The 22,054-nt window shown below is 37.3% G+C and overlaps 1 protein-coding gene across 2 annotated transcripts in view; it reads right to left on the reverse strand.

The window, feature by feature from the left end:
- CSE1L (chromosome segregation 1 like) overlaps positions 1–22,054 on the reverse strand; it is a 33,858-nt gene that overhangs the window by 2,570 nt on the left and 9,234 nt on the right. For both annotated transcript variants that reach the window (XM_044440283.1, XM_044440284.1), the window contains exons 4-23: positions 20,741–20,842; positions 19,332–19,477; positions 19,108–19,198; positions 18,457–18,564; positions 17,790–17,882; positions 14,320–14,487; positions 14,101–14,230; positions 12,961–13,026; positions 11,820–12,022; positions 10,652–10,736; positions 9,992–10,053; positions 9,511–9,647; positions 8,779–8,882; positions 7,354–7,451; positions 4,565–4,715; positions 4,015–4,223; positions 3,319–3,416; positions 3,058–3,143; positions 2,639–2,720; positions 802–948 (exon numbers count right to left, since the gene is read on the reverse strand). In XM_044440283.1, coding sequence (XP_044296218.1) covers positions 802–948; positions 2,639–2,720; positions 3,058–3,143; positions 3,319–3,416; positions 4,015–4,223; positions 4,565–4,715; positions 7,354–7,451; positions 8,779–8,882; positions 9,511–9,647; positions 9,992–10,053; positions 10,652–10,736; positions 11,820–12,022; positions 12,961–13,026; positions 14,101–14,230; positions 14,320–14,487; positions 17,790–17,882; positions 18,457–18,564; positions 19,108–19,198; positions 19,332–19,477; positions 20,741–20,842 — 2,366 coding nt within the window. The remainder of the gene's footprint in view (positions 1–801; positions 949–2,638; positions 2,721–3,057; positions 3,144–3,318; positions 3,417–4,014; positions 4,224–4,564; positions 4,716–7,353; positions 7,452–8,778; positions 8,883–9,510; positions 9,648–9,991; positions 10,054–10,651; positions 10,737–11,819; positions 12,023–12,960; positions 13,027–14,100; positions 14,231–14,319; positions 14,488–17,789; positions 17,883–18,456; positions 18,565–19,107; positions 19,199–19,331; positions 19,478–20,740; positions 20,843–22,054) is intronic.

A 22,054-nucleotide genomic window follows, 5' to 3' on the forward strand; every position in this document is an offset into this window, starting at 1 on the left:
TTCATTTTATACAAATTATATTGTTGTGACGTTACACCAAACATTTCCAATAAAATACAACTGATCAAAGATTTTATCCTTACTGATTTTTGTTAGTACTCAACCAAAAAGGAATTGATCATGAACAATTCTGGTGCATGGTTTGTCAATTCTAAGTAGTTAAACTGGCAAGCTAAAAGCTTCCAAAATATCAAAACAGTAGGCTAAAAACACTTAGCAATGGCCAATTTTCTAGCAGTATTTTGAGCTGGCATACCACAGAGTTACTGTTTAACCAAAGTTTATATCGAAATATGTAGTGGGATAAAATACTACTTATGTAGTAATAGGAAATTGTGTGTAAATGCTTTAGCAGGTGGTAAACTGCACACTGACACTGGTGCACAAGTGCAATATACCAGGGTGGGCACTACTTTTGCCTACAGTTCTCATAAACCCTAGCCAGCATAGTCAATGGTGAGGAATGATGGAGTTCAAAGCCCAAAAAGTCTGGAGGTCCACAAAGCACTAAGGCAGAACTAGGCTTTTTTGCCATCACACTTTCAAATCTTTCTTCAAGACTGATATTTTAGACTCTGGAAACAAGAAAGAGCAAGACAGACACTGGTATTCCTTCTTGAGTAGAAAGCTCTGTTCTACCTGTTTTGATGAAAAACTGGTACCTTCTCTGGATAAAATGTATCTGTCTACCCCTCTTTCCAGTCTATGAGGAAAACTTAGCTTTTCTTCATCCCTGGCTATACTGGTTTCATTTATGCTATCAAGGACCAACTCCATCACTGAAGTTACTACTGGACTTACCATAGCTTTGTGTACTCTGTGTCCATCATAGGAGGGCATTCTGTGAGGATTTTTGTGATGCCAACTGCACAGATTTTCTTTTCTACTTGTCCAGATACTTTCTGTACTTCTGGTATTATGATTTTCTCCAAAACCATTCCAAACATCCTGTGCAGTGTAAAAAAATATCAATTTAATCTAATTATAATAGATATCTATAGAAAACATTCACTGGGTCACATACAATTATTTAGAGACACCTGAACATAATTGAGTCATGAATAAGTGAATCTGTTGATAATCCACTGAATATTAGCAAGAAAATGAAGTAGTATAGGCACATGGCCACATCAAGGAATTACAGGAACATTAATTGGTTTAATAAATCAACTTTATTACTTGCAAGATAAGAATATTAAGAGGGTTCGAAAAGTCTTCAAGAACTGAATGCAAGGCTCCCCCCCCCCCCCCCGCCATCCTTTACTTCCTTCCCAAATATACCAGACCCATGCTGGATATACCACTGTTGACTTCTCACTGTCTCCAAAACTGATTGCACAGTGGTCAGAAAAAACTAAAGCTTGTACTTGAGTGTAGTAAACATTACAATCTTTCCACTACAACTCCCAACTAAGCTTCACTGGGACCAATCAGCTTCTAAGGCAGGGGCCCTCAAACTTCTGGATAGGGGGCCAGATGAAAGGTGCCAGAGATGGGCGCGGGCTGCCAAGGCAATGAGGGCAGGGGGAGCGGACTGTGGGGAGAGGTGTGCACGCACGCAGAAAGGTAGGGGCATGTGTGCATAGAGATGATTTTCTCCCAATGAGTCCAAAACAATGTCCCTGCAAGGAAGCCAGTGCCTCAGGGCTGGCTTACTCACGAGGAGATCATTTTGGACTCACTCGGAGAAAGGTATCTCCCAGCAAGGCACTGGCTTGCTCGCAAGGAGATCCTTTTCTCCGAGCGAGTCCAAAACGATCTCCTTGCAAGCAAGCCAGCGCCTCGCCACACATGCGCATGCATGGTGAGCTATGGCAGGCCAGATAAATGGGCATGGTGGGCCGGATTCAGCCAGCGGGCCGTAGTTTGAGGACTCATGTTCTAAGGAATAACTTAACTCCAAGATTACTGTAATCTTGTCATGTCAGTGAAGCTCCAACACTCCCCCCACCACACACACAAATAAACTCCATATCACTGTTAAAAGGAAACTACTGCTAACAAGAGTCAGTGCCTGAAGTAGCTGACTGATTTCAGCTAAGAGATTCTTCTGTATCCCTAAACCTCTGACCAATATTAGTTGTGTTAGACAACTCCAAGACAGATAGAAGCAGACTTGACTCTCACTGGTTTGGGAAAGTGGATGCCACTGTGTTAAGGAGTCAACCCTACTTTCTACACTTGATACATATATACCATGTATGCATGCCTGACAATTTCCTTGGACTTAGTGCACAGAAATACATCATGACCTAGGGTTACTTGTGATATAAACTCTCTATACACAACTCATCTGTTCAACAATAAGCATTTGCATACTAGCACTTTACAAATCAGGTATGGCCAACCAGGACCCCAACATTGTTTTATCTGGCCTTCAGTAAAATTGTTTTCGGGATTTTGTTTGTAGCATTCCTGCTATGTTCCACACATACACATGCTGTACAATCACAGACTTTTCCTGCAAGATTGTTTTACATAACAAAATTAATACTATCACTTATGGGGCAATCAGTTTGTATTGCAAATACACTTCCAGACCCAAGATCCTGCTGTCTAGAGAGCAGAGCGATCCCTGAGAATCCAGTCACTAGCTATCTCTGGTATTGAAACAATGAAAAGAAATTAAAATACTAACTTTGGCTGTATGCTGTCAAATATTTCTTGAAGTGCTATTGCTCCATATTTTACACAGTACAAGTTGATAAAGACTAAGAAACCTAGCAAAAGAAGAAATTAACAGGTGTAAATTCATATGAACATGAAACTGTTGCTCACAGAGGGAGAATAAGCATTCATACCTTTATTTCTACCAAACTGAAAGCTTATGTTGCTTTCAAAGGGACTTCAGGATTCACCTGGGAAAGCTGTTATCCCTGAGATATCAAACCCTCTCCAGCCCAGACTCCCCTTTCCTTCAGAGTCCTATTAACACCTATGTCCATTTTTTCAATCAAATCAAAAGCTACAAGACAAGATGTTCTGATTTGAAGTGTACCAAGCCACCCACTTTCAAGGTTCTTTCTCAAACCATGGAACTATAAATGTAGAGCTTACTTTTGATAAATTTTGTTGTTTTGGAATTCTGGAGTCTTTGGAATAGCAAGATGAAAATCTGCTTCCTGTACTGATCAATGGATTGACTAAAATATAAAAGGAACATGAAAATCCTGGTTATTTGATCCACTACACTGTTTCAGTATACTATTTTATTATTAATACATCTTTACTTTTTTCCACTACATTTTGAATATTAGAAATATCAGCATTCAAGCAAGAAGGAGTAGAACTGCTTGAATCTGGTATGCTCATACTCACGGAGGCATATGTTCTATAATGCTGTTAAGAAGATAAAACCCTTGATGGTCATTCAGTTTAGAAGCAATAAGTTTCTGGAACACCCCTAGTAGTCCAGGCTGCAAGTAAAGAAAGCAGGACATAAATGTAAAAAATGCAGCTGTACATGAGGACAGGTGGGCTACTAAAATATTTCTAGTGTAATAATTTTTCCGAACTTATAAGCACTGTCGCTCTGAGAGACAACTAGCAACAGAAAAGCTCTTGAAGTCTTCTGGTCAAAGGAAAGAAGCAAACTGCAAAGAGTTGGCAGCCTTGTTTTTTTTCTTCAATAAATGTATATGTTCCAAAAGCAAATAAAACAAAATATACTAAAAGGAAGGACACTGAAAGCTGGAAGGCATATTCTTCAGAATATGTTAAGAAATTCAGTGACAATCATCACTCAAAATGTGTCAGGTTTGCTGCAGTGAAGTATATGTATACAACTTTTGGATTTCATCAGATGGGACTTAAGTCTAGTACATTTTAGGTTAGTGACAGAAACTGTCTCAAGCCATTTGACGGCTGCACACAAATGGTTTTTAATGAGAAATTTGGATTTCTGCAGTGAAAAAAGGATCTTAATTCATCTTCAGATAACGGTCTCAAATCTCATTTTCTTAAAAACTATCACACAAGGTTAAAAATCTAGCCCTGCAATCAGCTTATACATACGATTTTGTCAGCTGCAGCATTTGCTATTGTACTGGCGCCTCTTTCCAAATAGGCCTGAAGGAGTCGCACCAGAGGTGGGATGTTTCCAGACCTTTCCCACAAGACTGGCTGAAGCAGATGTGGAAATAAGGCCATGTAGGAAGATGGGATGTCATTTTTATGCATCTCCAGTAGTAGAGACATCACTTGAAACACGTATGGAATGAATTCTGTTGAAACAACAGGTTATGTTACAGCTACTAAGTGACAGGGGAGGGTATGTTCATATGTGCTAATAACACAAACATAGGCTTCTGATCAATAATGATAGACCACGTATCAATCTGTTTATTTAAAACTGAGATACAATAAAGTTGTAAATTAGTATGTTTTCAGTTATAGAAGTAATTACTTGAACTATTATTTATTTCATTTCTATATTGCCCAGAGTCAAAGGTTGTACACAACAATTCATAAAAACAAGACTATGGGCATTGTACGTAGTATCAGACTGCCATGAATAGATTTGCTATATTTATTTCAGATACATCAGTTCCTGCTTTACTTATACCTTGCACGTCGTTCTGCAGAATCTCAGTGAATACCATAAACAAAGCATCTTCAAAACTTCCAATAGCAGTGGGGTTAGCTTTGCAAGTTATCCTTATTGACAAACAAATTGATTCAAACATGTAATGATTGAAGTGAGGCTTGCTTGGATTCTAAAAACAAGATGTGAACAGCAAAAAGTCACTGACAGTTTACATAGGATTAACACAGGAAGTCAACTACCAATACAAGAGAATGAGAATTCTGTTCATGTCATAGGAGAGTTAGAAAAGTAGTCTCAGACATGGAGCTCTCCCAAACAGTATATCATACCAAGAGCTGCAGATCGTCATGTTTAGTCTATGTTTCATTAGAATCAAGCCTTGCCTTCTGAGAAGAATATCAACATGCCTCTGACCAAATTATTTTCTACCACACAGAAATTTAAATAGTTAAAGTAGTTGCAGATAGATATACAATGCGTATACATTGAAAGTCACATTCCAATATGTTTTCTAACATTAAATGCTTGTCAGCTTCTCTCACAAGTTTGAAGGATGCCTTACTCTAGATCCTGCTCTAACTTCCATGAAATAACACAAAAAAGAAGCAGCATACGTAAACTGACCCAAGAAACAAATAATGAAGAGTATCTAATGCTATCACTATGCTAGCACTAAAGATACTGCACCAGCATTTCTTCCACAATTAGCATTTTGTAAAGCTATGACAGCATCAGTTACTGCCCAATATACTGTTTCATTATGGTACTTCAGAGATCATAATAGGCTGTAGTTTTAGCTAAATATAACTACAGCTAGACTGTAGTTATATTTTTAGCCATTCATGTTAGACAAATATAAAAACCACACAATTAACTGAAAGTTTCCTTGCATCATTCTTTTGAATGGAACAAGAACAAGAAACTATCACAGCAGATTATGATGTGGAAAAAAACTGAAATATGCCTGGACAGTCTTGCAGGTAGGGGAATCACACAATTACATGTTCCTGGTATTTTCCTCCCTCACTGCCCAAAAGGGTAAAAATTGAAATTTGATACAACACATGGTTTTTTTTTTCCTTTTCAAATGGGCAATATGCTTAAGATAATGTTTTGCTCATTCAAAATGTACAGCATGAATGTTTTTATTTGAAACTATCTAAGGTTAACATGCAGAACTGTTTTCAGAGCAAATGGCTCCCCTCACTAGATTCTCCTCTGGCTACATGAGCTTAGGCAGCAGAGTACAGCTTTTTGCCTCCCTCCCTCCCTCCCTCACATTCAGTACATTCAGTGTTGCTTATTAATAGTATTGAGGTTCCATTAAACAGAGTGAATCTTACTTCTGATTAAGCATGCACAGGATTTCATATATGTATTTAGTTCATTTATATGCCACCCAATAGCCAAGGCTCTCTAGATAGTTAACAAAAGTTAAAATTAAGCAAAAGTTAAAAGGACACACACACAACGATAAAATTAAAAGAACCAAACCATAACTGCAATTATGTATGTTATATTCTAAGTTATAAATTAGGTATTAAAGGTAAAGGTAAAGGTTTCCCCTTGACATTAAGTCCAGTCATGCCTGACTCTAGGGGGCGGTGCTCATCTCCGTTTCCTGGCCAAGGGAGCCAGCGTTTGTCCGCAGACAGTCTCTGTGGTCATGTGGCCAGCGTGACTAAACACCGAACTGCACAGAACACTGTTACCTGCCCACCAAAGTGGTAACTTTTTATTTACTTGAATTTTCATGCTTTTGAAGTGCAAGGTTGGCAGAAGCTGGGTCAGAGCAATGGGAACTCTATTGTGCAGATTCGAACCTGCGACCTTTTGATCAACCAGCCCAGCAGCACAGCGGTTTAAACCACTGCGCCATCTGCAGTCCTTATAAGTAATTATGTATTACTTCTTGTTAAATCTGTTTGGCAAAATCCAGTGGGACACTTGCACTCTTGATTCTTTTCTGTCCCATTAATTTCTTTCTGCAAGCAGTGGGACCCACTATGTATGCAAGGAAAGTTTACCACCTCCTAAGGCATGGGTCCTCAAACTATTGCCCACAGGCTGGATCCAGCCCGTCATGACCATTTATCCAGCCCGCCTCAGACGTGTTGGACTCTCCATGTCCGCCGTGCCTGCTGCCACCGCCTTACCAGCCCGCGCCCATGGGCACCCCCACCTCACCGGCCCACACCCGCTGCTGCTGCCTTTCAACTGGCCCCCTGTTGAAAAAGTTTGAGGACCCCTGTCCTAAGGGATGTCCGCAAATGAGTGGAAATGCTCATCTCTGGAAGGACAGAGGTTGGCAGAGTTCTGCAAGCTCCTTCAACCTGTCTCCTTCCAGAAATGAGTGTTTCTACTCCATTTTGGTTCTACCTAGAAGCAATCAACAGGGCAGAGAAGAATCAGCAGGGACATAAGTACTCAGTGGATTCTGCCTTTCAGGTTTCAATTTTTCCAAACATTTTGCCCTGGGGGTGAAAAAGTTCTTTCCTCAGGTCTTCAAACCTTTCTTGAAATTTTATTTTTCCAGGTATATTAAACTGTATTTGCAACACCTCCCACTACAATTTAAAGAAGAAACAATTCAAAATGCTGTTCAAGAAATATTAGCCAAAAGGTGGCAAATTAGTTTAGTGGACCTGGCCAGTACTTTTCTTTTGACATATTCCAGTTCCTTAAGAGAAGATACTACAGGCACCATACTATTTTCATTGATCTTGCTGTGAAAAACTGACAATGAATAAGGCGCTAAACCAGGCTGACAGAATGGTAATGTACAGATAATTTTTTTTTTTTTTTACCTTACTGACAGCAAGCAGCTTCTGTGTGAGTTGAGTGATGAGAGAAGGGATATAGGGAATTATGGCTTCCTGAAGCAGCGAAAAGCTTCTCATGATAGCTGGAAATACAAAAATTAATATTACTAATAGCAAAATATTTTATACTTCATTTATTAGGTTAGCATTAAATTGAATAAATGTATTTTAAGAGTCTAAGATTGAAACATTTGTTTGGACTAGAGGTTCAAATAATTGCTAAAGCTACTCATGTTTACACTGGTTTCCAGGCTCAGATGACAAAATAAAGGACAAATAAATGATGCAGTGCACTATGACTTCAGCTTTTTTTTAGTGTGTTCCTGTCTTTGTTTCTTAAAGAGAAGTCTGGGTCACAGAATGTTTGGTAACATTTCTTTAAAATAGTAGTTAGCACAATCCAAAAACGATGCATACTTTAGCTGGTTAAGAAGTGTTATATTAATTGTCATGCAGTCCTGTAATACTGAGGTTCTATAGGCAACTTAGGATGTATCCATTCATTTCTGCTCTGCTCTGCTCTGTCAACAAGATCCAGAGTACCCTGCTATTACAAACAGAAATTTAGCCAAAGCTGCTAACGGCATCTCAGAACCGGTTCTACTGAGAAAAAAATTATCCCAGCAAATACAGACTACAAGCTCTCAGGAAGAGTAATTTCTGTAACCAGTGGTTGGGGAAATGCCTTATTTACTCTGCTTTCAGGAATTAACTACTTGCTACTGGAGGATCCAGGCTCTCAGAAACTACAAACCAATAGGCTTAACTGAGGGCACTATCTTGTATCTTGCCTTTTGTATAGCCTTAGGCCAACACACTTGTAAGTGTGGTATTCATTAAGGAAATGCACAAATTCTCAGTGGCTGTCAAACTTCAGACTATGAAAATCAGTATGGTGAGTTACTGCAGTTTTTGCTATTCTCCTTACCAAAAGGTTCTACTGATATTGTGTTGGAAGATTCAGATGTTTGTGACATTAGAAAACAGCAAAATCACCCACAGGAATTAATAGTTGAAACCATAGTACTTGTGTTCATAAACATTCTCTCTCCACAATAAAGTATCTCCTCTTCACTGATGTTTTCTTTGGGGGTGAATAGGGTGAGGGGATACAAAGGAGGTTAGAAATGGTGGCTGAGCATCCAATTCCGTTAAAAGTACATTCAAATAGTTTGCTCCTCAAACTGCTTTGCATTCAGGCACTGGTGATGCTCTGTTATGAGCCTCTTTGTAGTCCTGATCGACTGCTGTTTCAACTTCAAAAAAAAAAAAAAAAGACCAGCCTCCTTCACAGCAGTGCTATTGGTATATGGTCCATCGGGTTTGTCTACATGGTACCACAGAGGTAAATTAAGCTAATACAGAATGAGGAAAACAAGCAATGTGATGGTATTACTATTTCTAGCTTACCTTTCATAATATACTCATTTTCAGATGAACCTGGAAGTGTCAGAGCTTTGAAAAGATTGGTTAGCAGCATTTCTACATATGGTGCCATTTCTGCAGCTGTAATTCTGTAGAGAAAAAGAGAATGCCCAGTAATTTTCCATTCACTCATTAATACCCTCATTCTGAGGAGTTGGAGCATAGTTGACTGGTATGTCATTTGGGAGACTATGGCTGAAATGACAGAACATTCTCCAGTGAAATCCACCTGGCACAAACATTATTATTTTGTCAGTTCCAAGTAAAGTCTTCTTTCAGGTATTTAACAGCATATAATGGGGCACTTTAGTTTTTATCAGATCCTGGTAGTTTTAATGTCAACTGGTTTTAATTTGCTCTAAATTATTCTAAATCTCAGAGTGTTAGAAGTTCATATTGTGTTTCATCCTACTATGAACCACCCAGAAAGCTTTCACAACTGGGTAGCATAGAAATGTAATAAATGAAATGAATAACCTCAAAACTTTGTATTGTAAGCCGCCTAAGGAAGGTGTTGGTAATTATAGGCGGCCTATAAATATATGTAAATAAATAAATCTTTGGTTTTAGAAAGTGCAAGAACTATCATTATATCTAAAAGTGTATGTTAGCAATGAAGAATGCACTAAATACATATAGAGGAAGGAACAAACGTTATCTAACAAAAACAAAGAAATAGATGAGCATCATAACAGATAAAATTGCATATCAACTTACAATGTAGTATTGTTAACTCCTTTCATTGTAAATAATCTTTCAAGGGCATGGGCTGCATAAGTATGAACTACAATACTTTCTGCTTGAAGATGATTGATTAGGAGAGGAATAGACATCAGAAGTTGTTCTTTGGGTACCTATGAGATAAACAAAATGTTTCAGAAGCAGTAGCAAACAGTTTGGAGGAACAGAAAAAAGCAGATATATTTGCAGCCAATATTCAGAAAACCAAATATTAATAAATTATGTTCTCATACTGGTTCCACTTCCTGGATACTGGAAGGGGAATTTCTATTTGTATACCTACTCTAACTTATTTAAAATAGAAAATAACATAACTTATGAATATTTAGTCTCTTTAACAACATATTAAATACTTAATATGATTCCATGTACACCATTTATTCTGCATATATACAACAGTCTCTTTACAAACAATTTCAGCTGGACACTTTAGAAATCAGACTGATATGTAACTTACTTGGTTCCTGAAAATCATGATGTACTTGATACCATCAGCCTTAAGCACAGGGAATTCATTCACTATAAAAAAAAGATGTTACAAATTCCTTAAGTGGATTGGTTGCTTAACAAAAAATAATAATATATAGTAGGAGCTTCACAAATCCTTTAAATTTATTAGCATATTCCTACAAGATCAGATTAGTCACCAGCTGAAGAAAGTACAGAGAAAACTGTAGGATGACACAAATTAGAATTCATCCATGCATAGCAGTCCTTGGCACCATCTCTTTCCTTGCTTCTCCCCTGAAAAAGTACAGTCTTCCTCTGGGTGCCATGTAAAGAATGCATGAAGCTGTTTTACACCAGTTCGGATCACAGGTCTCTTTAGCTTTTTATTGTCTGCTGACTAACAGAAACTTTCTGGGATTTCACATAGAAACATTCTTTCAACTCCTACTACTCTCTACAAGTTATGTCTGTTGAAAATACACATTATACAATAGTCCACCCAAATTTGGTAAAATAAATCAACGAGATCTGCCAAAGTTCTGCCTATGTAATTACAAGTTATATTGATTCAGGCATATCCTCCATATAATAACTACACTGGTCATTAATAAGTCCCATGTAAGTTTGTGTAGGTATTAGAGATTTTCATATATAAATCTGTACTCACCATTTGGAGACTTGAGATCTGGTAGAATATGATTCACAAAGAATTCTGTCAGATTTACGAGCTCATTGGCTTGTGTTATTCCATGCTAGGGGTAAAAAGAGTGACAACTTCAAAATAACTTCTGGACTAGTTTACATTAATTTAATTAATTTAAATACGCATGGCTAGGATGCAGTTTCTCCAAGCAGTCGTGTTTTGGCTTCAGATGTTGAATTGTATTCAAGTGAAGACAAGTAAATGGTCTTAATTCTGCTTACCAGGTACTCCATTATTATATATTTCAAGTATGCTAGAGTTTAAAAGCTGCAACTGAAAGGTATGATAGGCACAATGTAGTTTATGCTGTATCTCCAAGGTTTTAAGCACAATTCTGCCAGTGGTCAGCATTGTGCATACTGTAGCCACCATGGCTTTCTCCCTGAAGCAACACTGATAAGTTCTAGAAGAGACCTAGAATCCTTGACATGCTCATGATCTAGGATTGATTTTTCTTTTTACGTCATCAGTGCAATGAGGTAAGGCATCACATCAGCTTACATTTGTAAACTGCGAAGATCCTATTTAAACAAAGAAGCATGCAATAATCCATAAAGCAGCAAAGCTCACTTTTGATCTCGCTTTACGCTGTATATCCTGCCTGACCACTAGGAGGGAAATTCACTCCTTTTTTTTGTCACACACTTCACAACTGAGACTTCCATTAAAGCTCAAATTTCTAGTTTGCTGAGCCTAGAGAGGACTGATAAACCACAATTCCGGCCACAGACAATGATGATTAAGATATTTCCCTTTTTTTGCTAAACACAGTGAAAACAACTGGAGCAGGCCTCCACCTTATGCATGAGTGGATGGCAGGATGTAAATAGCAACTAGAGGCAGTTCTAGTTGAAATTTGGCAGTTCAAATTCCCAATCGTGCTAATGGACTGAGTAGCCATATGTAGATTTTGATGCTATCTATAGATCTGAAATACTGTTCATCAGAAAACAGTCAACTAAGACTATAATGAGGTGCTCTGAGATTAGAATAAGGAAACATGGCAGAAATTAAATTTTTATAAAACTGCAGCTGAACATTAGCTGTTTCTCCACCAAGAGTTATACCACACTATCAATAAGAGCATTAGTTAACACTAGTGTATTCATGATTCCAATAACATACCAAGTACCTTTTGCGTCTGAGCTTTTGATGCCAATGAAGTTACAAGGTAAATAGCAGCATCTTTATGCTTCCAGTTGACAGATGGATTCTTTGCATATTCTTGCAGCATAGAGTTAACATAGCCAGAAAATATCCCTGTCACAGGTCCTTCAAAGAACTTGCATAATCCTCTTACTAAATCACAGGCTGCTCTGCGTCTGGTGTCAATATCTGCGTGCATAGAAAAGAAACAAAATATATAGCAGATTATGTTCCAACAATATAATCCTCTGACTATGAGACACTACTTAAAAATTCATAAATCAGATTCACCCAACTATGAATACAGAATTGCTGAAGTTACGAGCCATTACTTTTACAAAGCAATACACTATAAGTTCCTACTGTTTTTATTAATCTTAATATAAATATTAAATATACTAACAATACAGGAAAACAAATTTTTGACAAAAGTTGTTTAATCCTTTGAATACAAATGAAAGTAAATTATGTAAAGAAGTAAAGTACTATTATGCTAGGGCCATAACAATAGTGAAGTAAAGACTCGGTGCTCATGGTAATAGGTATTTTACGCAGCACAAAAGGAAAGAAAAGGTATTTAGAATAATTCAGAACAACCTAGTAAAATGGAATCAACATGAGAGTTCATTCCTAAGACTAAATAACCTTATGAGTAACCCAAATACTAAGCTGCAACTAACTTAATTAGCATTAAAATAAAGTACAATCTAGAATTCAACAGAAAATTGATTTAGGAACAATCTAAAAGATACAAGATGTTGTAAGGTCTATCTTAATATGTTCAACAATTCTAGTTCAGTCCTGTGCCCAGTAAAAGCTCAGAACTAGCTCTCACAATCCCACAGCATTCACTGGGGCTTAACTTCCAAGTATGTGCACACAGGACTTAAGTTTTGGACTAAAAAATTCAAGGTGCTTTATTAAAACAGCTATATTGGGTTGTCTGGTACTCTATTATAACTGGTAAAACACTCTCCATTGTATATCCAAAGCCTAAAGGATAGGAATGAAACTCTTTATAATTCTAGGGTTAGAAGACCTACATATTATTATTAGGAAAATTTTGACCACTCAGAAAATCTCCCATTCTCTAGCACTATTTAAATAAACTTTATAAAGCCAATTACCAGATCCTTCCAAATCTCTTCTAATATATTCTTCAGAATTATCTTCAAAAGCTTCTTCATCAGCAGCTGCAGAAAAGTGGTCCACATAAACATTTTAAATGAATGGGTAGCTTTTAAACAAATTTAATATATAAATCATTACCCCCATGTATAAACTAAATCTATTTTAATATCACACACCCCTGAAAATTATTTCTTAAAGCAGCCAGATGTGCTATTTGATGAATTTACTAGGATCCAAGTAGTGCATTGGAGTTGATGAACTAAAAGTATTTTCAATGGAAGTAGAAAAGCTCTTTCATCTAGGATATTTATGTTTCAGGGCCAGAATCCAGAATCCTACTTTGGAACTACTTTTATAGAACCATACAGATTTTGGCTCCCCTACCCTGTTCCTGTTTTGAACAGCAATCCTACCCCGCACTGCATAGCCAACTGCTTTTGGCCCTTCAATTACTTTTGAACAGGTTCCAAGGTAATTTATGATTCAGAATGAGAGGGAAATCAGCTGTTTAAAGAAAAAATACAGCTGGGCTATTACAAATAGCATGAATCTAAGCAACTATTTAGATCTTCATCACAACTAACATGTGTCTTGGTATGTGAGTATCATTTCCAAGTCCCATGAAGTACTAGTTCCCCTTTACTCAGCACTAGTTAGGCCTCATCTGGAGTACTGCATCCACTTCTGGGCACCACAGTTTAACAAGGATGCAGACAAACTGGAAAGTGGTCCCAGGAGGGCAACAGGGATGATTCACAGACTGGAAACAAATGCCTATGAAAAAAAATTGAAAGAACTCAAGAGGCAAAGACTGAGGGGAAATATATTTCTGAGAACTGCTTAGAGGACTTTCATCTTAGGCTGTTTGAAGCATAAAGTTAAACAATGCTTTGGTATTCCAACACACTTTCTAGAAGCCTTATGCTTGGACATTTCCTTCTTGCCTTGTGATTTCCTTGCTTCTCTCACAGGAAGATCATCTCAAACATATTTAATGTATTTGCAGGCAAAAAGTCTAAACACAGAACATTAACTGGGGATATGATGCCAATTTGGAAGCTATTATTGCTAAAATATAACCATTTTTGAATCCCAGAGAAACCATCCAGCCTTCTTTTAAAAAGAGAAATATTTACCTCTAAATTCCATGTTGGGAACAATAACTTTTTCGCAAATACTTGTCAGTGTATTCTGGTCTTCAAAGAGGTGCTTATAATGGGGTCTCTCACAAACTGAGGCAAGAAACTGGATTGCATTACTTACCAACTAAAAGAAAAGGGAAACATGAAATAAATATGATTTGAACAAGTACTAAAAATTCATTTCAAGCTGGACTAAAAAAGAGCCATATTTACCAAGTCATATTTGACTTCTTGCCCTGTTGTAACTAATAAATTCCAGATTGCTGTGACAAAACGGGGTAGGTAAGGCTGAAATTCTTCATCATATTTTTGGGCATACAAAGCTGCATTATCACATATTTGGGACTTCAAAAGCTCCAGCAAACCAGCTTCTTCTTCATCCTGGCAACAAAAATAACATCACACACCACTTATTTATTTCCCATTTTTAACCATCCTTATCAACTGATATTAAAAATAAAGAAAGCCTGTGACTCTGTCACCTAAAATGTTGTATTAGCAGTAACCAAATTAAACATTAGGCTAAAGTAATGCCGAATATACTTCAAAACCAAATTATGTAGGCAATTAATTTTAATAGTATTTTTATTTAATTCATTTTAACTATGTTATTTTACTGTCATGGTATAGCCAATTTATTGATTTGTTTAGGATTGGTGGGTTTTAATGTTTGTAAACCACCCAGAGAGCCCTCTGGGCTATTAGGGTGGTATATAAATGCAAATGATGATGATGTAATGAAAAGATGCACTATCTATACTTCCTCAGTATCTAGGATCATTTTATCCTGACTTACACAGAAAAATAATCTGTTAATTTCAGAGATCTATCAAGCACTCTTCTTTAAATTTATCAGCCACAAATTGAATTCAAAATGTGTTCAATGTAAAAAGCATCCATATGATTACAATAACCTACAGAACATTTTGGGTCAGCTAGAAACTGAGGTCTAATCTCTTGACACTCTAAGACAATTTTAAATAAATGGTGAAAAGACAAAATATAGAGCAGCTTTTTAATAAGCCCTACTATGTAAGGACTTCGTTGTTCATAAGGATAATTCTGTGAAAAACTTCACGTACAGACATCTGTTGCAATTATAGGAAATGGTAGACTGTGGATCACCAAGTGGGGAACCTTTTCCAGCAGGAAGCCCACCTTCTCAGTATAGAAAGCAATCAGCAAATAAGTTGGCTGAGTTGGCAAAGTACTTCTCTCTTGACCACTGTACAAATGTTTCCCAGGAAGCATATTGGGGGAGGTTATGGGGAAGAAAGGTTTAAATTCCTCCCCACTACTCTGGACAACAGCAGAGGGAACCTTGTACATGCCTTGAGGTAGTAGCTCCTGACAGAGGGGACTCCAATTGTCCCTCACCTTTTAAGAGCAGTGGGGCTTTGGAGAAGGGCCTCAGCAGGCTGAATTTTGGGGTGCCAGGTGGGCTGAGAGTTCCCCACTGCTGCAATATTTGAATACTCACAAATTCAAGTATTTGTGAGTATTCAGGTATGCATGTCATAGATCCACTCAGGCATTCATCCTGTTTAGCCATGGTGGAGGCCCGATCAAACTGAGGGACAGTTTTTAAACTGTGAAGGAAGCTTGTGTTTTAAGAAACTGTGAAGAAAGCGAGATAAAGCCGCGGTAAAAGCTTAACTGGTATATTTTGTTTCAATCACTAAAGGTCTATATAAGTTAAAAGAACAAAAATATTTGCCTTTTACTTAGGGCTTATGCCTGCAGAGTTACACTATAAATGAGGAGCTCTGGTAAAATGGTAGTTACTGCTACCATTGCGAGGAAAATGAAGCCAGGTTTTATATATGTGGAGGTACCATCTGATTGAAAAACAACTGAACATTCTAAAGATGTTCAGTGGTCCTGACTATGAACCCAGGTGGAATGATGGACGGTTGGCCACCCCAAAGCTGAGTGACTGGACAGTTCTTACTTGCATCTGGGGGAGTCTGACAAGATAACTTGCCTGGGGAGGCTTGCCTGAGGAAGAGTTGTCAGGAGTTTTTTGCGAAAGACTGAGGAAGACATCAACAAAGGAGAGTAGCCACAAGACTGAGAAGTCAAAAGGAGAGCTTGAGAGTACACGAGGCAGAAACTGAAAAAGTTTTGCAAATAAGAAAAAAAATGGCTCTGGGAACAGCTTTCAAAGGAAAGAGCAAAAGCCTGAATGTCAGCAGCGGAGGTAGTCTGACAGTGTGGAGCAGTTGCTGGACCACACTGAAGATTTCAGGAGAAGCCTGATAAACAGCTTTAAAGGTTCCAGAAGGAAGTCAAACCTGGCCAGCAAGATGACTGTCTTTCAAGCTCTCTGTGAATTAACTGGGCAAGAGCTGAATAGAATTTGTTCAAGTTTAAACACTTGATGGCAAAAGTAACTATAAAGAGACACTGCTTTTAAAGCAGTAGGAGCAATCTTTATAGAAAACTTTCTCGTTTCAGTTCTCTTTAACAAACCATTATAGATTGTTGTACATTTCCCTGGTACTTTCTCTTCTGTTTTGTCTTACTCGAATTACTTTAAGGGATTGCCTGGTGGTAAGACAGTGTCATCCTAAAACGAGATTCTCCACATTTGGAGTTAGCAGTATTGCCCAGGGTCCCACCCTAAGATCAGCATCAGTAGTTAAGAAGAGAAAAGGGGTCTGTTAATGTAGTTGTTTTCACATATGTAGGTTTTGCTGGACTGTATTCTTTAAGCTATATAAGAAAAAACTGTACAAACCTCAAGAGACTTTAATTTTCCATGCAATTCTATTTGGGTCCAAGGTGCAACAAGACAAACAACACAACAGACAAGACAAATTCACGAAGCCTCTGAAATTAATTTTTGTGGGCTAGGGATCTCCAAAGATTCGTAATGCTCTTGTTCAGGTTTATGACGCTAAAGGATCTTCTCTGGCAGAGAGATGGAGGACTTATGTTCTAACACACCCACACCCTGCTGCCTGCTCTTTCTTTAAGGCCTCTCTGACCTATCACCCACTTCTTTTGTTATTCTGGCTGGGGTAGGTTGTCAATCATTCTCTTCTCCTCCATTTCCAGATACCTGGCATGCTGCTTTAACACCTTTCCAGCACTATTGAAATCTGTCAAAGTAGCAAGCAGCATGAGTAAAGACAGATGGTTTTACTAGATGGAGATAGGCTGGCTTGTGGGGGTTATGGCTTTTGGAAAATAGACTGGCATTTCCGCATCCAAATCTGAGACTAGTTGGGAAAATACTCCTAATCAACCATAGACAGTGAGGTCATAAGAACAGCCATGCTGCATTAGACCAAAACGCCATCTAGTCCAGCAATCTGTTCACACAGTATCCAACCAGATACCCATCATAAACATACAAGCAACACATGAGTGCAAGGCAGCCTCCTATCCATGTTTTCCAACAAAGTTCAGATTGTCTAGTTATTCTTCTGCCTCCATACACACATGGGCATACTACTATGCTATATTACACAACCAGGCACAGCATTTTACTTGGGGAAATTTTCTACCTGCTCTCAGCATTTTCAGTTACGCTTCTGCAGTGTGCTTCGCAAAAGGGTGGGGGAAAACAGCATACATTTTAGAATTCAGAGGAAGCTTTACAACGAGATGATGCTGAGACTTGAACTCCATTGCCTACTGCACATAAAGTTCACTCAAAGTTTTATGTTTTTACTTACATCTGTCTGTAAAAGTTTGTTATCCAAAGTTAAAAGGTTATGGAAATTCATCATCCAGGTTTCCATGTTATCTTCAAAAAATTCAGGAAGGTCCTACAAAAAATGAAAATAAAAATAATTTTTAATTATTTTTCTATTAGATAATTTGTTGACTTAAGAAACAGATTAACAGACAATCTACTCAGAAATGCAGGAACAAACTATGACTTAATCCCACACCCCGATTTATGAAATGTAATTTCTCAATTGCTAGATGAAATCCAAGATAAATAGAGCAAACCAATTTGTATATGCTTTGACTTTTACTATCCAGCCTATTGATGTTTTCATCTCCTAATCGGTATAGCATAAACTATGTAACAATCAGTTACTTTAGTGACTAACACTGCTAGAAACCAATGGATCAGCAGCCTATCACAATAAGTCATTTTTGCTTACGAGGGGCTCCCACCTTTAGGGATCTTCGTAGACCCCTCCATAGACATATGAAAGCCATGGGTCTTCATTTACTGGCCTATCATAATACGCATAAAAATAAAAGAGAAACCTAAAATACTCACCAAATTTTGTTTTCTGACTTAAATACATTTAAGTATGTCCACTAGCTTGTGCCAAAAGGTGGTTTGTAAATTAGAACTTTCAACTCAAGGAAACAAAGATGGCTTACTTGAAAATTTAAACTGTAGAACAGCTTAGCAATCAGAATCAGAGAGGAGAAGAGAACTTTCAAAGCACTGGCATCATTTGCATGAGTACTGCAAAGCTCGATTGTAGCCTACAAAAGTAACAATTTAATAGCAATGATCTGTTGAGTATTTGTCACTTGCAAAAGTTTCATTCCTGTTGAAAACATATTGATGATATTAATTGAATCTTTTCACTCACTACTGCAATGAAATGTTTTAAAATGTGCACTCCCCTTATTATTGAAAATGATATTTAGAAAAATAAAAATAAGCTAATTACACTAAAACTCAGAAAAAGCAGAGATGTTAAATTTGTTTGGTCTACATTTTTAAGTATAATGCAACTCTCAGCTCAAATACTGCATACAAAGGCATGAATAATGAATGGCATACAAAAATAAATGTGCATTTCTTATTTTTTTAAAAAAAACATTCATAGAATGATACAGAAATTGGATGTAACAAACTTATGACTGAATACAAGCAATTGACATAGAAACATATACCAATAAAGACAGCAAAAATAGGTGTGGCCTAAACATAGAGGCCTGAATGTAATCAGCATTGTTTTTATGCGAAATACTACACAGTGGCATGTCAAGTCCATTCTAGTTTTTACATTAAAAAAATACCTTAAAGAGATTTGTCAATGGTAGAGCAAAGGCATCAAGAACAAGTTTGATCTCTGTCCACAGTTCATTTGATTTAAACTCATGACGATACCTAACAAATACATGAAAGTTAGAATAACCTTTTGAAGAGGTATGAAAACTAGAGGCAAAGACAGTAAAAAAAATTGATAGAATGGATGCTTTTACTTTCAGATCAGAACTTGAACATTATGACTCTACCTTACCTTTTGAATAAAGAGTGTGCTGTGCGAAGAACTCCATTTATGACATGGAAGTCTCCACTTTGAAAACGGTTCACCATTTCTGTTAACAGGTCAGGCCATTTCTGAGGGAAGTCTTCTCTACCAATTATGCTAATAGCATCACTTAGCTAAGAGAAAGTATAAACATTGAGATACACGGAAGAGCACCTTGCAATTTCCTTATGGTTAACAAAACACAACTAGGACTTCATGTAAAAAACAAACAACATGTTAACTAGGCAACTGCTGCTAAAAGCAGGCGAAAAATGTCCTCCTCCCTGCTCTATTATCTAGCAGGCATTATTCATTTTATGACAACATGCATTTCTCTCCCCCACCCTCAACCATATAATTAGCTACTGTTGGCAAGAAAGAAAGCAGTAGACCATGTGGTATCAAGACATTACTAAAATCTAAATGTTATGAAAACACAGTTATGTAGAGCTGCTGTTATCAGTGACAGACATAAATTCAGTGTCATAGCTAATTTGACTCCAGGATTATGGAATCTTAATGTTAATTCTTGGCTTCACTGAATCTCTAAGGCCATCAAGGCCTTGACAATATGTATGGGCAGTGAAAACAAAAGAAAAACCACCATGGAGGAAAAAAATTAATGCAGACAGAAAGTTCTGGAAGTTGCACACATTGCCCAACGTTATCATGCTTTTTAAAAATCTGTCCAACCCAGATCCATCTATTGTAGGATTTTTTTCCACTCACCTGCAGTCACAGACACCTCATATGGAAATCTTAGGAATTACTTTAAGGGCTTACTCTGGCATCTTCACTGCATCAGCTATATTTATTAATACTACTGAGAAAAGGCAAACCCAGCTTATCTGAAGTACTAATAGATTCTATCTTAGGCCCAATAAAGAAGGGAAGCTGTTTTTCCTGAAAGAGAACCACTGAACTGTCTTATAGCTTAAGGTTGAGTTTAAAATATTTGTTATTTTTATATGCTCCAAGAGTCTTGTACTGAAGTGACACACACGACACACACACAGAGTATACTGAGTCAAGAGAACAGTCATCACATAACAGACTGAATTCTCTCTCTCCTCTCTTCATGGATTGTTAAGCCTAAGCCACAAAACCTGGCTATCCACTGGGTGAGGCTCCTTCATTCCTGGCTATCTAAGACATATTTTAACTGAATTAACCAAGAAAATAAGTTACTAGTTTTGCTAAGTTTTGAAGAGTTATCCCTTATTGCATATTATTCTGCTCTGAAAGGATATATGATATTCTTGGATTTAACTTTCTAAAATATTTTAATATCCCTGAATTAGCAAGCTTTGATATATTGTTTCTGGTTTCAAAACATTATATATCAATACTACCAGACTCCTTGCAGGGCTCCATGTACCTTCATTCTCACACCTCACCTGTTTTTGGATTTGTTCTGGACTGCTAAGCATCAGGTGTACTATGTTGGCTTTAATGGCTATCCTGTCAGCTTCACATATTTTGTCTGGTTCATCTTCAATCTACAAACAAATGGTCAGATAAGCAAGAATCATAACATCTCTGCACAAATTGGAATATGCTGAATGTATTTTAAGTAAAAGGAAATTCTGAACTAGTAGTGACAAATAACACAAAAAATATTTTGCTGGTGCCAAAACTGTAACAGTCATTCCATAAGAATGTGGAAGGCTGGTGTGTCAAGAGTAAATCTGAATCTGTCCTACTTTATGCTCAAGTCTTTCATGAAACTTACTAGTATAGCACACATGCAAAATCACAAAATGTAGCAACTGACAAAAAAAATCATCAGTATCTCACATTTTACCCCCACTGGACTGCTGTAAGAATAAATGGTAGGGATCGTTTAGGCTACCTCTGAGAAACTTTGAGAAAGAACAGGATAAAAAAATCAGAGAGACAGCAAAGCACAACCAAAGCTATAAATGTCACATAGTGGAATGTGTATGCATCAAGCAAGTTCGATGGAATTTGCTGACAAAAGCAACCAATTTCTATTTTGTGCTCTAACCCTTCCCATTTTTTTAGCTGCAAGGTCTGGGGATAACATGAGAAGTGATGTGACTACATCACACTAAAAAAGAAAAAAGGATTGCTCTGAAGTAACATTAGCTGTACACTAATAATATCAACACACATGCACACACCCTGAATTCCATTTGTTATCCTCATGGGCTCAAAGGTGCTGTGAGAAACAGGTTGCTTTCCTAACTGTTGAAAGAGTAACCAAAAATATACTTCTAAATTTTTCTTTTTTCTAAATTATAATTTGCCAATTTATATTAAAATTTTTCCAACATCAGCAACAGAATCCAAGGACCAGATGGCACCTAAAGAATCATGTAAGTTCTTAAAGTAGTTTTTGGAACAACTCCAAAATCCCAAAACATCATAGTGTGGAACATTTGATATAGTTGTGTTAAATAATGCCTTAAAACCATGAATTCATATAAATAGTTAAAACATTTGTACCAGATATATTTCAAATGTCCAGCCCCATTTAGCAAGTCACCCAATACTTTCTCCAAAAGCCCCAATCATATGATAGAAGAAACCAACCTTCCTTTCCTACTCCAAGTTCTCAAGCAGGGAAAAGGAAACAAATCCTTTTCCTTCCAGCTACACAGAGGTAGTAACAGTGAGGTGTTGTTTGTACCATCTAAAAAAAGCCCAGCGCAAGGGTCAACAACTATCCCTTCCTTAGGTTCTTTGCA

This window comes from Varanus komodoensis, unplaced genomic scaffold (genome assembly GCF_004798865.1).
Source record: "Varanus komodoensis strain SLA01 unplaced genomic scaffold, ASM479886v1 scaffold37, whole genome shotgun sequence".
Taxonomy (NCBI): domain Eukaryota; kingdom Metazoa; phylum Chordata; class Lepidosauria; order Squamata; family Varanidae; genus Varanus; species Varanus komodoensis.